At 41.1% G+C, this 15,676-nt stretch overlaps 1 protein-coding gene across 1 annotated transcript in view; it reads left to right on the top strand.

Annotated features, from left to right (window-relative positions):
- Positions 1 to 1,713: 1,713 nt before the first annotated feature.
- STAM (signal transducing adaptor molecule) overlaps positions 1,714 to 15,676 on the top strand; it is a 67,611-nt gene continuing 53,648 nt past the window's right edge. Inside the window, 1 exon segment of the mRNA XM_047754937.1 lies at positions 1,714 to 1,960. Coding sequence (XP_047610893.1) covers positions 1,921 to 1,960 — 40 coding nt within the window. The 5' untranslated portion in view covers positions 1,714 to 1,920.

Here is a 15,676-nt window from a genome sequence, read left to right on the forward strand (position 1 = left end):
ATAATTACCATTCGGAGATGATTACGTCATTGGTCATTGTAGTCTCACCTATTTCCTTTCAGACTTTAAAAAATCTGGGGTATTTTGTAATCATATGGTTGTTTAAGCTGTTTTTAAAAACAGATATATTTAGATGTCTTTCTATGTAAATATATTATCACCTTTATTAGCTGGGAATTTTTACATTGTTTGTGCTATAATTTACTTGACCAATACTAGTTAAAGCAATTACACTTATTTAGTGTTTACTCTATGCTAGGCACCTAATTTGTATTTTAATTTGTATTCATCCATTGGATCATTACAACCCAATTTTTAATTCCTGTTTTGTACAGATGAGGAAACTGAGGCACCAAGAGGTGAAGTAATTTGTTCACTCCCTTGATGTTGGACATTTTAGTGTTTAACCATGCTTTGACATTATAAACAATGTTTCACAAACATCTTTGATCATGTTCTTAACGAATGCTTTTAGGGTAAATCCCAGAAAGTAGAATTGTTGGGTCCACAGGTATTCACATTTTTAAAAGCTTGTGTTAACGTACTTTCAAATATTTCTCTTAGGGACACTAATAATTTCATCAACCAAAGTGTACAGTTCTCCACATCCATGATCCTTTTTCATTTTGAATGACAAAAACGTACCTAAATGCTAATCTGCGTTTTTCACTCTTAGAAATGAGATTTCATTCTTAATAAATTTTTGTAAGCACTCTTTTCGTATACCACAATACTAATCCCTGTTACTGACATGTTGTAAACGTTTATATGCTACATTTGGAAGTGCTCTAATTTTGATACATTAACATAATTCCAATTTACATGCAAGATGCATGTAAGATGTTCCAAGTGGGAAGATCTCTAGAAGATACTCTTTAAAATTCGTACATGATATATCCTTAAGGTAAACGTATAATACAATCATTGAATATTTTAAGTTATTAGGAATCACCTATCAATCGCTATCTCCATTTTTTTTTTTTTCAGTTTTCTTTCTTTCTTTGCTCGGTTTTGGGGGTTATCGTAGACCACCGTGGGTTGTGCAACTGGTTTTCCAATCATCGTAAACACACAGTGACTGCACAGTTAGTCAGTAGGTGCCAACGCCCAACTGGAAGTGCTTTCGGCAGAGCTTCTAAAGCGGGCGTCTGGGGACTCTCGGGAAGGTGCCAGGGTTACCTCGGCCTCCGCGAGGGAGCTGCGCGCCCTGACACTCCCCTCTTAGGGATTCGGGCCAATCCCTCCCGCTCACATGACTTCAACCTGAGCCAGTTTCTGGTCACTGCAGACAGCGAACTGAACTCACGGCCTTTTTACTTAGATGCGCCCGAGAGAAGGCACTTCCATCTCCTCCACAAGGATCACAAAGTTATGATAACCAACAGAGAGAGGGGGAAAACGGGATCTCCCTGTACTCAGACACGACCCTTTTCTATCTGCTCGGTCTCTGATTCACTCCTGGGCTCACTAGTGGGCTTCTGCGCGCCTGGAGGACCCCGCCCTCCGGAGGCTCCCGGCCAAGGCTAAAGCAGAAAACGCAGGTGTCACTGCCCCTCTCTCGCGTGGCTAATCAAGAGGGGGGCCGGATGGAAGGGGTGCTGGGATGGGGCCTGTTTTGGCGGGGCAGATTCAGGGCAGGTTCTGGGCAGGCAGCGCCGAGGGCGCCTAGATTCCCGACAGGCTTCGCGCGCGCGCGCGCAGGGGGCCTTCGCGGCTTCTCAGCTCTTGCCGCGCCGCCGCCGCCGCCGCCGCCGCCGCCGCCGCGGTAATTGGGGGTCGGGGAGAGGAGGAGCCGCTGAGGTCCCCGTGGACTCCGTCTGCGTCGCTGTTTTTGCCTGAGTAGTCTCCTTTCCCACGTCCCAGCCTGACTCCCGTGCTGTCGAGGGGGAGTCCCTGCGGACACCTCTGCACGCAGTGGAGATGCCTCTCTTTGCCACCAATCCCTTTGATCAGGATGTGGGTGAGTGCTTTGGTCGCTCCCAGCCCCACCCCCTCGGCGGACCGCGAGCCCACGCTGCCGGCTCCCCGCGGACCTTCTGGGCCCCCCGGGCCGGGGCCGAGTTCTTCCCCTTTACAGAGGTTCTTTCTGTACGAGTTTGGAGGAGGTTGAGGGCTTGGCGCATCCTCTTTGAAAGAAAAGAGACTGAGGGAGCCTGCAAAATGGGCCTTGAGCTGGGGCTGTGGGCTTGGAAAGAACTGCTTGAAAGGTGGATGTAGGAGGCCGCGGAGGAACAGCTGGTACAGCATTTGGTGCCGGGACCGTGCTTCTGGGTGAACGCACTTGAAAGCAAGGGAGTCTCAGCCAACGTGGGATGATAAGCCCTGTAAAAAAGTGTTTCCCGGGACGCATGTCAAAGGTTTTAGGTTAGCTTCCTTAGAGGATTTTTAAAAATCCGTTTTAGGACTGTAATGGGAGGAGAGAGCTTCTGTTTAAGGATAGACTCTCAAAGGTATTGGGGGAAAGAGAGAGGAAAATGGAATACTTGGCAGCAACAGAAACCGAATTGAGGACCTGAGCCACTGGGCTGCTTTCCTCTCAGTGCTTTAAGAATTGTGGAAAAGGACCTGGAACTTTGACAATCCTAATTTGTTGTGAATTTGAAATGCTCTTTTGGGGGGGGCGGGGCTTTCTGAATCATTGGTTTTAAATACTGATCATACCGATTCAACAGGTTAGCTTTGTATTTATTTTATTTTATTTTTTCTAATCTGAGGGTGATCATTACAGGAGTTTTGAGTTTTCAGGGAGAGAAGTTTGGAATGCTTTGAATCCCCTTGGGACCTACTTTGGTATGCACACACGTGTGGAGTGAAAGCAAGTTAAGAACCAAGTCTAGTTACTCTAGTGAAGAAGAATAACGGCAACCTTAGGGAGGTTTGTTTTTTTTTTTAATGTCTTTGTTTATTTTAATTAAGAAGGAATTGAATTTTGCTTTTTTAACTCCAGCTTACTGCATGCCACTGAAACTTGAAGGTTTGGGTTAAGATGAGAAAAGGGTTCAGCCCTAGCTCTGACACTGCCCAGCTCAAAGTGAGATCCCAACGTTCTCAAACTAAAGAGAGGGAAGACATATTGATTCACTGTTTGTGGTTCAGTGAATTAATATGTAATAGTTAATAAATAATTGGGAAGTTACATTTAATTTAAAAAAGACTTAGCACACACTCTTGACAGGACACTGCTACGTGGCATAAGAGTGATGAAGAAGTTGTGGTTGCTGCTCTCAGGCAGTTTTGTAACTTACTACATTAATTTCCAGGGCAAATGCTTAAGATAAAACATTTTCTTGATATTTGCTCCTTTTATTTCCAGCACCTTGATCTGATTGATTTTCATGGTTGTGTATAATCTAGCTTCCAAACTACCCAGTCACTTTTATATCTTATTGCTTTTTGAACCCACATTTCCATTGGATTCAGATACATTTCTTTTTTTTTTTTTGTCTTTTTGCTATTTCTTGGGCCGCTCCCACAGCATATGGAGGTTCCCAGGCTAGGGGTCAAATCGGAGCTGTAGCCTCCGGCCTATGCCAGAGCCACAGCAACGTGGGATCCGAGCCGCGTCTGCAACCTACACCACAGCTCATGGCAACGCCGGATCGTTAACCCACTGAGCAAGGGCAGGGACCGAACCCGCAACCTCATGGTTCCTAGTCGGATTCGTTAACCACTGTGCCACGACGGAAACTCCTTCTTTTTTTTTTTAAACATTTTAAAAATTATAATTTTTTTTTTTTCCTTTTTTGGTTGTCCCCCAGTATGTGGAGTTCCTGGGCCAGGGATCAAATCCGAGCTGCAGTTTCAACATATGCTGCAGCCCTGGATCCTTAATGAGGAATCGGACCTTCTTCCCAGTGCTCCAAAGATGCTGCCAATCCTGTTGCACCACAGCAGGACTCCCAGATAAATTTCTTAATGCCAAACCCTTTCTCAACACTTACACCACCCAGTTCAAACACAGAGCTCCTTCTTTTATGCTTTTTGCTTATTTCTTCTACCTTTCTATACGTCCTCATGATTAAGGGCCAACTCAGAAGCCAACCTATCTCTGAATCATTTCCTGATTACTCTAACCTAGGGTTTCTCCTTAGTGACACTATGGACAGTTTGGACCAATTAACTGCCTCTTTTGGGGGAGTCTGTCCTCAGCATGTGGGGTGTTCAGCAGCATCTCTGACCTCTTCCTGCTGGATGCCAGTGGCACTTCTCCCCACCCAAACCCTGGTTGGACTTAAAAACTTTTCCAGACATAGTTCAGTGTCCCCTGGGGGCACAAAGTAGCTTCTACTTAAGAAGTACTGCTCTAGCCCATTGCAGTCTCCACCGTTTTCAAAACTACTGCAGTACCTTTTGTCTTTACCAAATTTTTACCGTTAAAGATAGTTTTATCCTATATTATGCTTTTTATTTTTAGTAGTTGCTACAGAGTAGGTGCTTAATAAAAATGTGTTGAATTGAGAATGTGTCGATAGACTGTAAGCTTCTTGAGTGTAAGAACCTTGTTTGCTCCAGAAGAGCTTACTTTTTAAAGTTTCGGTGTTTGAATCGGTTCTCTTATGATCTGTGTGTTCAACTATCCTGAAAGGTTATCTAAGAAGACCTGCCAGAGACTCCCAGTAAATCATCCTTGGACAGAGTCCAATAGACTCCTATTCAAAATTTTTTACTAGGATAGCATGTAGAATAAGTATGTAGCTTTGTCCATTGGTGAGTATGTCAGTGATATTAAAGTATTCCCACTAACTCACTTGATATGTTTATCACTTATCATTAGCATATATTTATTCCTCCTCAAAGTTAATTGCCTTTAGCTTTCATCACTAAACTGACAGAGTGAAACGGTGAATCAGAAACTGATTGATGTCATGTAACATTTCATATAAAGAGGTGAAGTACTCAGGATAGCTTTTCTTTTGAGGAAACACCTAAGTGTGTTACTAGAATGTGAGCTCCGTGAAGACAGAGATTTTTGTCTGGTTTGTTCATTACTCTGTCCCCAACACATAGACCAGAGTCTGGCAGTAATAAGCATTTGGTAACAGTTTACTGAGTACATGAATCTCATTTTGGATGTTACATTTCTTGCTAAGTTCAACTCTTGAATTACAAAGATAACTCATTCCATCAAGCTTTTATTTCAGAGTCCCTGTTGACTTCCATCTTGCCAAGTCCATTGGTCAGTTCCTAGTCTATTTCTTTGTTGATTTCCTAGCATTCCTCTTTGATGTACTTTATTCATTTGGTTTCCAGGACACCCGACTTTTTCTCATTTTCTACTTAGCTCTTTTTTAGTCTTTTTGGCTTCTCCTTTTTGTGACTTCCAAATGTTGAACTGAGCCTCAGGCTCATTTCTACAACTTCTCTTCTGATGTTTTTTTCCCCCTTGGTGTCTTTGGAGGCAATTTAACTTAGCACTAAGAGTTCAGACTCTAGAGCTACACTGCCTGAGTTCACTTCCCAGGTCTGCTGCTTACCAGCAGTGTGACTTTGGGTTAGTTGCTTAAATACTCTGTGCCTCCGTTTCCTTATCTTTAATATGGGATATAGAAGTAATAATCAGTTTTGTTTTCTTCCCCACACCTGTTCATTCCTTCATCCTTGTTTGTTTTGGTAGCTGGCACCATTGATATTTACTGTCTAGGAGTCATAATCGATTCCTCTTTTTCCTTCACACTCCACATCCATACAATCAGCAGGATCTTTTGGCTCTACTTTAAAAATGTAAAGGTATTTATCAAGTACTGAGTTACTGATAATTTGCTATGTCTCCAGTCTTGCATTTCTATTTGGTATTCTAATATCACCTAAAGAAATCAGTCTATCAGAAAACTGAACTCATCTTTCTAGTCTGGTTCTTCCTTCATTATGTGATGATTTTATAATGTTCTAATTATCTTGATTTGAAACCCAGGAGGCCTCTCTGAATCATTTCCCTGCCTCTGCTAAATCATCAGGTCTTTGGATAAATACTATGCTTGCATGCCTAGTCACACTCCTTTGGACCAGTTCATATCCTCTAGACATGGACATGTGGACATGTTTTTACTCTGTTTTTACCAGTCCAGTCCGTATCAAACCACAAACAGTTTAATCCTCATCTGTGTTAATGCTATGTTCTTCTTCTGCAGTTTAATGTAATGGAAAGACCTTGCCTGGGCTTTGGGTTTAACTTACAGGTGCAGCATTTGCTCTTAGTAAGTGGGTGAAATATGGACATGGGCAAGTATAGAACCTCTTGGAGTTTACTTACCACTTTTGTGAATAGAGATAAAAATATCTACCTCGTGGAGTTGCTCTGAAGAATACTTAGAAAAACACATGACTTTCTAACTCTTTCCTGGAGCTGATGGTTTAAATTCAGCGGGTTCAAAATCATATTCAAACTTGTTTTCTCAAGTATGCTTTTCCTCTTTTCTGACGACTGGCACTTCAGTTTACATAGTCATACGTGTCTGGAACCTGGAAGTCATTCTTAAATTCTGTAGTTGTAATTCTCAACATTTCCACAGCAGGTATATACTGTCTTCTGTCTGCCAGGCACACTGGACTTGCCCTGAACGATTCTGGTGTTGCCATGGTCTTTATGCTTATCTTTCTGTTAGCTCTTCTTTTTTTTTTAACTTGTGGCTTAGTATTAACAATTTTTAATTTTTTTATTTATAAATTTTTATTATGATTATTTTTTAGTTTGTCGATGTTATTTTTATTTATTTATTTATTTTTGTGTGTGTGTGTTTTGTCTTTTTAGGGCCACACCTGTGGCATATGGAAGTTCCCAGGCTAGATATCCAATTGGAGCTGTGGCTGCCAGCCTATGTCACAGCAACAACAACGCCAGATCCGAGTGGCATCTGCGATCTACACTACAGATCATGGCAACACTGGATCATTAACCCACTGAGCGAGGCCAGGGATCGAACCAGCAACCTCGTGGTTCCTAGTCAGGTTCATTTCCGCTGCGTCACGATGGGAACTCCCAATAATTTTTAATTTTTTGGCCACATTTGAGGCATGTGCAAGTTCCCCAGGTCAGGGATCAAGCCGGTGCTGCACCCACAGCAATGACAGTGCCTGACCCTTAACTCACTTTGCCCCCAGGGATCCTCCCTCATAGCTCTTGGGTCCATTCATATGTCCCTCCATTCATGCCTCCCAGCCTTCCTGTTCTCACTGCCACTGCCAGGCAGGTTTAGCTCTGTATCAGATTAGTACAGTAGCCTCTAACCATTATCCTGCCTCCAGTCTGTCCCTAGTCATTTTCCAGGCAGCAGTGATATTTCTAGAATGTAAATGAAACCGTATGGCTCCTCTGATTAAAATATTTTAGTGAATCCGCAGCTTTTCACAGGAATTTGAAGTTTGCACCATGGCGTTTAAGAACTTTGAGTATTTGGCTGCTTTTTACCTCTTCAGCCTCTCCTTCCACTCTTCCTCAAGGGGTATTTCCTTGTTGGCTTTATACCACTGCTTTTTCAGTTAAGGATCCTCTGACCTGAAATACTTTTTCCCTCATCAGTTCCTATTAAGGGTGTTTTAAGGAGATGATGCACACAGAGGACTTAGCTCAGGACCTGCTGTACAGTGCACAGCAGACTCATTTTAACTCCTCTTGTCATAAAGATGGGCATGGATGTGGAGCCTTTGGCGGGCACCACTCAGATTCTCTGGGTAGAAGCAGTTACTGTGAAAACATACTCAGGAGAAAGATGTGAAAATCCGGAATACAGGTCTCTTAAAGCTCTGGGTTAAGACATTGTAGTCCTTGTTTCTTCTGTTCCTAATTTACTTCTCCTATAAGGTCTTCTTTCTAATGCTTCTAGGTTTTCATTTCTATTTTGTGTTCTTTTCCGAGATTCCTTCATGCTGTTTCTTTGATGCCTCCTTCCCTTTCTGGATAGAAGAGCTTCATGTTGCTCGTCTAGTGTGATTTCCAGTGGTCAGGAGGGACAGGGATGTTAGATGAAAACATTTTTGAAAAGTTGATTCTGATAATCTCGAAAAAGAGGGTAATTTCTTTAGGATTTGCTTTCTCCATGGGCCGTTTTTGAGGAACTGTTCCATTTAGGCTGACTCAATGACCGTCTTTTTCCTATAGCCATCATATGATGGCAGTCATCTTGTCAGTATTTCTTACCTCCCCAAATCTTTGGCAGTTGTAAATTTTGAGAAAATCAAAAGCAGCTGCTCTTCAGAAAGCAGTTCTTCAATCCATTGCGAAAACTACTGAAATTCAAATGAGGCTCAGCGTATGATTTTTCTGGGTACTGCTAGGCAAATTTCTCAATCTCCTCTTTTTGAGTATAAAAGTAAGGATAATCTGAAGATAAAATGAGATCATTATGAAGCTTTGAATTCTTTAGAAACAAGTCTGTTATTTCTGCTCGTCACTTTCCCCTTTTCCACCCTCCATGTTTTTGTCTTGGAAAATAAATAGTTTTGACTTCATTTCCTGTGCACAAAACCATGTTGAACTGGGTGATTTACATTTTTCTGAATTAAATCAGTATTTTAAACTGAGAGGAACTGTGCTACTGCTGATCTGGATGCATCATCAATAAATAATGTGAATGGTTTTCACATTCTGGAATGGATTGCATTTCCGATCTGTGTACATAAGTTTGAGTCAGATACTGGTCCTGTTTATATATAGGAGAGTGTTTAGCATAGTATCTGCTAATGACTATACTGGACACTCCTGTTTATGCCTTAATTCAGATCGTCCTTAGTCACGTAATAGGTAATTTATGTTCGATAAGACATAAACCTATTGTTTCTCATTCACTATTAACTTTTAAATAAATTGTTTTAAGATGCTTAGCTATTATTTATTTGTGCTGTACTTGCAGCAGATGGAAGTTCCCAGGCTAGGGGTCGAATCAGAGCTACAGCTGCCAACCTATGCCACAGCCACAGGAACATGGGATCTGAGCTGTGTCTGCAACCTACACCACAACTCATGGCAACGCCAGATCCTTAACCCACTGAGCAAGGCCAGGGATCGAACCTGCATCCTCATGGATGCTAGTCAGATTCATTAACTGCTGAGCCATGATGGGAACTCCAGCTACCATATATATATATATATATATATATATATATATATATATATATATATATATATATATATATTCCTTCTTAGGGCCGCACTCGCGGCATATGGAGGTTTCCAGGCTAGGGATCTAATCAGAACTACAGCTGCCAGCCTACACCATAGTCATAGCAACTCAGGATCCAAGCCTCATCTGCGACCTACACCAAAGCTCACGGCAACGCCAGATCCTCACCCCACTGAGCAAGGTCAGAGATTGGACTCACAACTTCATGGTTCCTAGTCGGATTCGTTTCTGCTGTGCCACAACAGGAACTACTATATTTTTAAATAAAGTGACAGGTTTTAACATTTAAGTGTGTGGTTTTTTTTTAAAACCGGTAAACCTTCAAAAGTAAGTGAGTTTTCAAAAGACTGGCTAACCATCAGTGAGGATGATGAATTAATTATTTAAGGGCACTGCCAGATCAAAGTGATAACTTACTTTTCTGAGATGAAATATTGTCCCTCACTATCTGCAAGGGAATGCAATATTGCAGGACCCCAGTGGCCACCAAAACTGTAGATACTGGGAGTTTCCATTGTGGCTCAGCAGTAACAAACTCAGCTAGTATCCACGAGGACATGAGTTCGATCTCTGGCCTTGCTCTGAGAGTTACGGGTCTGGTGTGGTGAGCAGTGGTGTAGGTCGTAGACAAGGCTTGGATCCTGAGTTGCTGTGGCTGTGGCGTAGGCCAGCCACTGCAGCTCTGATTCGACCCCTAGCCTGGGAACCTCCATTTGCCATGACTGTGGCTCTAAAAAGACAAAAATCAACAAAAGTCTGCAGATGTTCAAATCCCGTATATAAAATGGCATGATGTTTACATATAACCTATGCACATCCCTCCCATATACTTGAAATTATCTTTAGATTACTTGTAATACCTAGTAAAGTGTAAATACTGTGTAAGTAGTTGTAAATACAATGTAAATGTTATGTGAATAGTTGCCCAGGCAGGGCAGATTCAAGTTTTGCTTTTTGGAGCTTTTGGGGATTTTTTTTCTGACTGTTTTGACCTTTGCATGTGGAATCCACAGACTCTAGATGTTAGACTGAGGGACATTGTTCAGCATGACTCACTCAGTCTTCTTGGACATCAGAGGGGCCTGTGGGGCAAGACTCTGGAACTCTCCAGAACAGTTCCACTTGGATTTGCTTTCCATATTGCATTTCTTTTAAGATAAGTTTTTCTTATGAAAGAGATGTTGAATAATAAAAAATTTACTAGTCTTTGTCCTTGTTTTCTGGAAGGGAACCTCTAAATCCATGGAGTCTCCTGAGTGATAGGAACATCTTTCGTTTTTACGGTGGGCTCCTGGAACAGGACCTTGGTTTATGTGAGAGAGGTGACTTAGCTGGTCTCTCCAAAAAAACCCACCTCGTGAGTGAATGGTTGGGACTTAGAGTCCCAGGATGTCAGCTGGACCTCCAGAAAGGGGGAGTGGGGCTGGAGATGGAGTTCCACGAGGTGGCCAGTTGTTCAGTCATACCTTTATAATGAAACCCCCCAAAAACATCTGGACACTGATCTCCAATGCAGTTCCTGGTTGGTGATGCACATTGATGTACCGGGAGGAGGATGAGTCCTGAAGGCACAGAAGCTTAGCCTTTGCGATCCGCCCAGACCTAGCCCTCGGCCTGTCTTGTCACTGGCTGGTTGCCATTTGTATCTTATGTAACGAAACTGTAAATATAAGTGTTTTCTTGAGTTCTGTGAGATGTTATAGTGAGTTATCAAACCCAAAGGGATAGTGGAAACCCGGGATTTGTAGCCAGTTGGTTAGAAGTGCTTGTGGCCTGGGAACCCCAGAGCTTGTTTCATGTGTCTGAAGTGAGGGGAGACTTGTGGAGGTTTGTGCCCTCAGCTTGTGAGGTCTGATGTGTTAACATCCGAATTACTTTGGGGAGGGTTTCTGCATGGAAAAGGTAGATTTGAAAACCACGGAAGTAGATGCTGTTAAAGGTCTTTATGTTTCTATGACTTTTATGGGTTCATATTACATTTACCTGATTAGATTTAGTATTTATTGCGCATTTAGGCTGAGAGCATGAATATTGGAAGAGTTATCCAAAGTAGAAATTGTAATTTTCAAGGGATTTACAATTGTAGAAGCTTGAGAAGCTAAATTTGACTGTTAGCCTCTTGGCATACCTGCCAGTGAGAACAAATTAAACAGCATATGAGTTCCTGTTATAGCTTAGAAGGTTAAGGACCTGATGAAGTATCTGTGAGGATGCAGGCTCGACCCCTGGCCTTGCTCAGTGGTTTAAGGATCCAGTGTTGCTGCAAACTGTGGCATAGCATAGGTCGCAGATGCAGCTCAGACCTGGCGTTGCTGCGGCGTAGGCCGGACCCTTAACTTGGGAACTTCTATGTGCTGCTGGTATGGCCATAAAAAGAAAAAAACAAATAGCATTTCAGTATTTGCTTTCAGAGTAACCCATTTTGTTTCCAGAGTAATGTTAAGTTTCTCATTATATTTTCTTCTTATCTCTCTTCCAAACCATTTTTACGTATTGGCAATAAATTCTTCTCCTTTTTTTTTTTTTTTTGGTAAAAGTCCAGCTCTGATCTGATTATTTTCTTGCTCACAACTTTCTTGGGTCTCTGATATTTCTTGCAAAATACGTATACCTCATTTTGTATTTTAGGTCTTGGAGTGCTTCCTGCCTTTCACAGAGTAGTATCTATTTCAGCCAGCTTACATTCCTCTTTATACTTCTGTTTTCATAATTTTATCGTATTTGCTTAAATAGAAACAAATGTTTGTTATTGATCCTGTTCTCTTCTTAACTTCTAAATATATCACTAAGCCTTTCTTGCTACTCCCTTTCTGTCTTCCCAAGTCTTTACCTTTGTGCAACTTGCTTTAGGCTTTGCATTTTTTTTCTGTGACTCTTTTTCAATCTTATATTGAGGTCTCTATCTGATGGTTTCTTTCTTTTCTTTTTTTTTTTAAGCATCTAGGCTACTTCAGGTAGGGCCTGGCATAGCTAGAAACTTACTTCATTTTGTTGAATATATGTCCACATTTCACCATGTCTTGAGCAAATAACTAACCCAGATCTCAAGTGCTTTAGACATTTGTGTTCTTTCACAGGGAATTTACGTATGAATAACCTCCTTTCTCATCTTCCATTTTAGAAAACAGTGGGGTGGTTAGACATATGTACATACACTGCCAACCACTCCCCATCGGTTATCAACTCACTGCTGCCTTATTATTTATTCTAGTTCTCCAGTGGCAGTGACTAACTGGTAGGTGTTGCTTATTCCTTGGGGCTTTGCTATGAATCAGATAGTGTAAGCCTATAGAGAATTTGGACAGAGTTGGCTGCTTTATATGTTTTGATTTTAAGCTGAGTAGGAAGTCAGAGTGACTGACCTCCAGCTCTGACTGACCTCCAGCTCTAAGTAGAAAGTCAGAGTGGGGAAATGAGTGCTGCCTGTTGAACCAGGCAGCAGGGCCTTGAGGGGAGTCGGGGGTGGGGGGGGCAGGAATTTCATTATCATCACCAATATCAGTCATCATCGGTAAGAATCTTGGTATGGATCAAGCTTCCCACCCCCAAATGATCTCAGGTTAAAAAAATGGGAATATTAGTGAACATCTTCATGATGCTGCCTTTCAACATAATCTGTTCTTAAAGTTGCAGGGCTCCATTCAAGACAGGTTACTTTCTACGTTGGTATAGTTTTTGTTTCCGAATATAACAGGTATTTCTTTTGGAAGTTGTTTTTTTGTTCCTCTCACATCGGCTCTTGATTCTACTAAGTTGGTTTCTTCTGTGCTGCATTTGCTAATATTTTGTTGGGGATTTGTGCATTTATTTTCATGAGCGATATTGGACTGTAGTTTTCTTTTCTACTAATGTCTTTGTCTAGTTTTGGTAGTAGGGTAATACTCTCCTCATAGAATGAGTTAGGAAGTATTCCCTCAGCTATCTTTTAGATGAGATGGTAGAGAATTGGTATAATTTCCTCCTTAAATGTTTGGTAGAATTCATCATTAACCTATCTGTGCCTCCAGCTTTTTTGTTTTTGAAGGTTGTTAGTTACTCGTTCAATTTCCTTTTTTGGGGGGGAGGTATTTTTGTCTTTTTAGGGCTGTACCCATGGCTTATGGAGGTTCCCAGGCTAGGGGTCGAATTGGAGTTGTAGCTGCTACCACAACCACAGCAACTTGGCATCTGAGCCATGTCTGTGACCTACACCACACAGCTCATGGCAATGCTAGATCCTTAATCCACCAAGTGAGGCCAGGGATCAAACCCGTGTCCTCATGGATTTTTGTTAACCACTGAGCCATGACAAGAACTCCTCAGTTTTCTTTAATAGATACAGGCCTATTCAGATTGTCTATTTTTTTCTTGTTTGTGTTTTGGTAGATGGGTCTTCTGATGACTTGGTTCATCTTATCTAGGTTATCAAATTCGTGGGCATAGAGTTGTTCATAATGATGATGTGTTTTTTTTTCCTCCAACACCACCAAGCAATTCTCCAATTTTCAGATGTCCTACATATTTAGCTCAAGTCTGACACTGTCTACGTGAAGTTAGTGTCAGACCCCTCAGGTTAAGGGCTCAGTCCCACAAGTCGGCCCTCACTCCGTACTTCAGATGCCATCCCAGGTGCTCCCTGTGCTTCTGATGACTGGCTGTAAACTGGAGGCTCCCATGACCCTAGCAATAGTATTAACCCAGAGTAATACTCATTTCATATCCTTTTTATGTGTATGGAAATGAAAGCTCCCCTCTTTCATTTCTGATATTAATAATTTGTGTTCTTTCTGTTTTTTTCCAGTTAGCCTATCAGCTTTATTGATCTTTCCAAAGAACCAGCTTTTGGTTGTACTGTATTTTCTCCACTATTTTCTTTCTTTTTTTTCTTTTTTTGAAATGATAGTAAGTCTTTATTTGGAATGGAATTATTTTCTGTTTTCAATTTCGTTCATTTCTGCTCTCTCTTTTTTTTTTTTCTTCCGCTTACTCTGAATTTAATTTCCTCTTGTAGTTTCCTAGGTGGGAAGTTTATGTTAGTGATTTTAGATCTTCTTTTCTAATGTGCGCATTCAAATTTCCCGGTAAACGCTGATATTAAATGTCTCCTACAAATTTTGATAGGTTATACTTTCATTTTTGTTTGGTTCATAATATTTTAAATTTTCTCCTTTTTCTGCTTGTGTATTCTTTAGAAGTGTGTTATTTAATTGCCACGTATTTTGGGATTCTCAGCTATCTTTTTATTAATGATTTCTCATTTAATTTCATTGTAGCCGATGAGCAGACATTGTATAATTTCTATTTTTTAAAATTTGTTTATGGTGTGCTCTAGGGCCCAGAAGGTGGTCTGTTAGGCACGTACGTAGGTGACTTCTTGGAGAATTGACCCCTTTACTATTATGTAATGCCTCTCTATCCTTGATAATTTTCCGTGCTCCAAATTTGGCTCTGTCTCGAATTAATATAGCTATTCCCACTTCCTTTTAGTTAGTGTTAGCATGGTATATCTTTCTCCATCCCTTTACTTTTTTTTTTTTTTTGTAAGTAAATTGTATTTATTTATTTATTTATTTTAGGATTTTTTCCCTTTTTTTATTACTCAAATGAATTTATCACATCTGTAGTTGTCTAATGATCATAACAATCTGATTTCACAGGATTTCCATCCCACAGCCCAAGCACATCTCCCCACCCCCCAAACTGTCTCCTCTGGAGACCATAAGTTTTTCAATGTCCGTGAGTCAGCATCTGTTCTGCAAAGCAGTTCAGTCTGATCTTTTTTCAGATTCCACATGTTAGTGAAAGCATTTGATGTTGGTGTCTCATTGTATGGCTGACTTCACTTAGCATGACAGTTTCTTTTTCTTTCTTTTTTTTTTTTGTCTTTTTGCTATTTCTTGGGCCGCTTCTGTGGCAAATGGAGGTTCCCAGGCTAGGGGTCCAATTGGAGCTGTAGCTGCTGGTCTATGCCACAGCCATAGCAACTCCAGATCTGAGCCGGGTCTTCAACCTACACTACAGTGCATGGCAACGCCAGATCCTTAACCCACTGAGCGAGGCCAGGAATCAAACCTGCAACCTCATGGTTCCTAGTTGGATTGGTTTCCGCTGCACCATGACTGGGAACTCCAAACTCTGTATTTAGGCCGGTTGATATTTAAAGAGATTATAATATTATTAGATAAATATCTACCATATCTGTTACAATTTTCTAGTAGTAGCCTTTGTTCTTTGTTCCTATTTTTTTCTTAACCTTTTTCCCCTGCCTTTTGATTTTAATTGAACATGTTGTATGATTCCATTTTCTCTCTTTTTTTAGCACATCAATTATACTTCTTCCTTTTTTTTTTTGCTACTTTCCATGGTTGCACTAGAGTTTACAGTATATATTTACAGCTAGTCCAAGTCCACTTAACATTATACCACTTCACTGGAAGTACAAATCACCTTCTAGTAACAAAGTATTCCTAATTTGTCTCTCTTGTTCTTTCACTTGTACACATACCTGCACACACACACACACACACACACACACATATACATATGCTTGTACACACACACACACACAACTGTCTTCTCTC

The sequence above is a fragment of the Phacochoerus africanus genome, chromosome 12, assembly GCF_016906955.1.
Source record: "Phacochoerus africanus isolate WHEZ1 chromosome 12, ROS_Pafr_v1, whole genome shotgun sequence".
Classification (NCBI taxonomy): domain Eukaryota; kingdom Metazoa; phylum Chordata; class Mammalia; order Artiodactyla; family Suidae; genus Phacochoerus; species Phacochoerus africanus.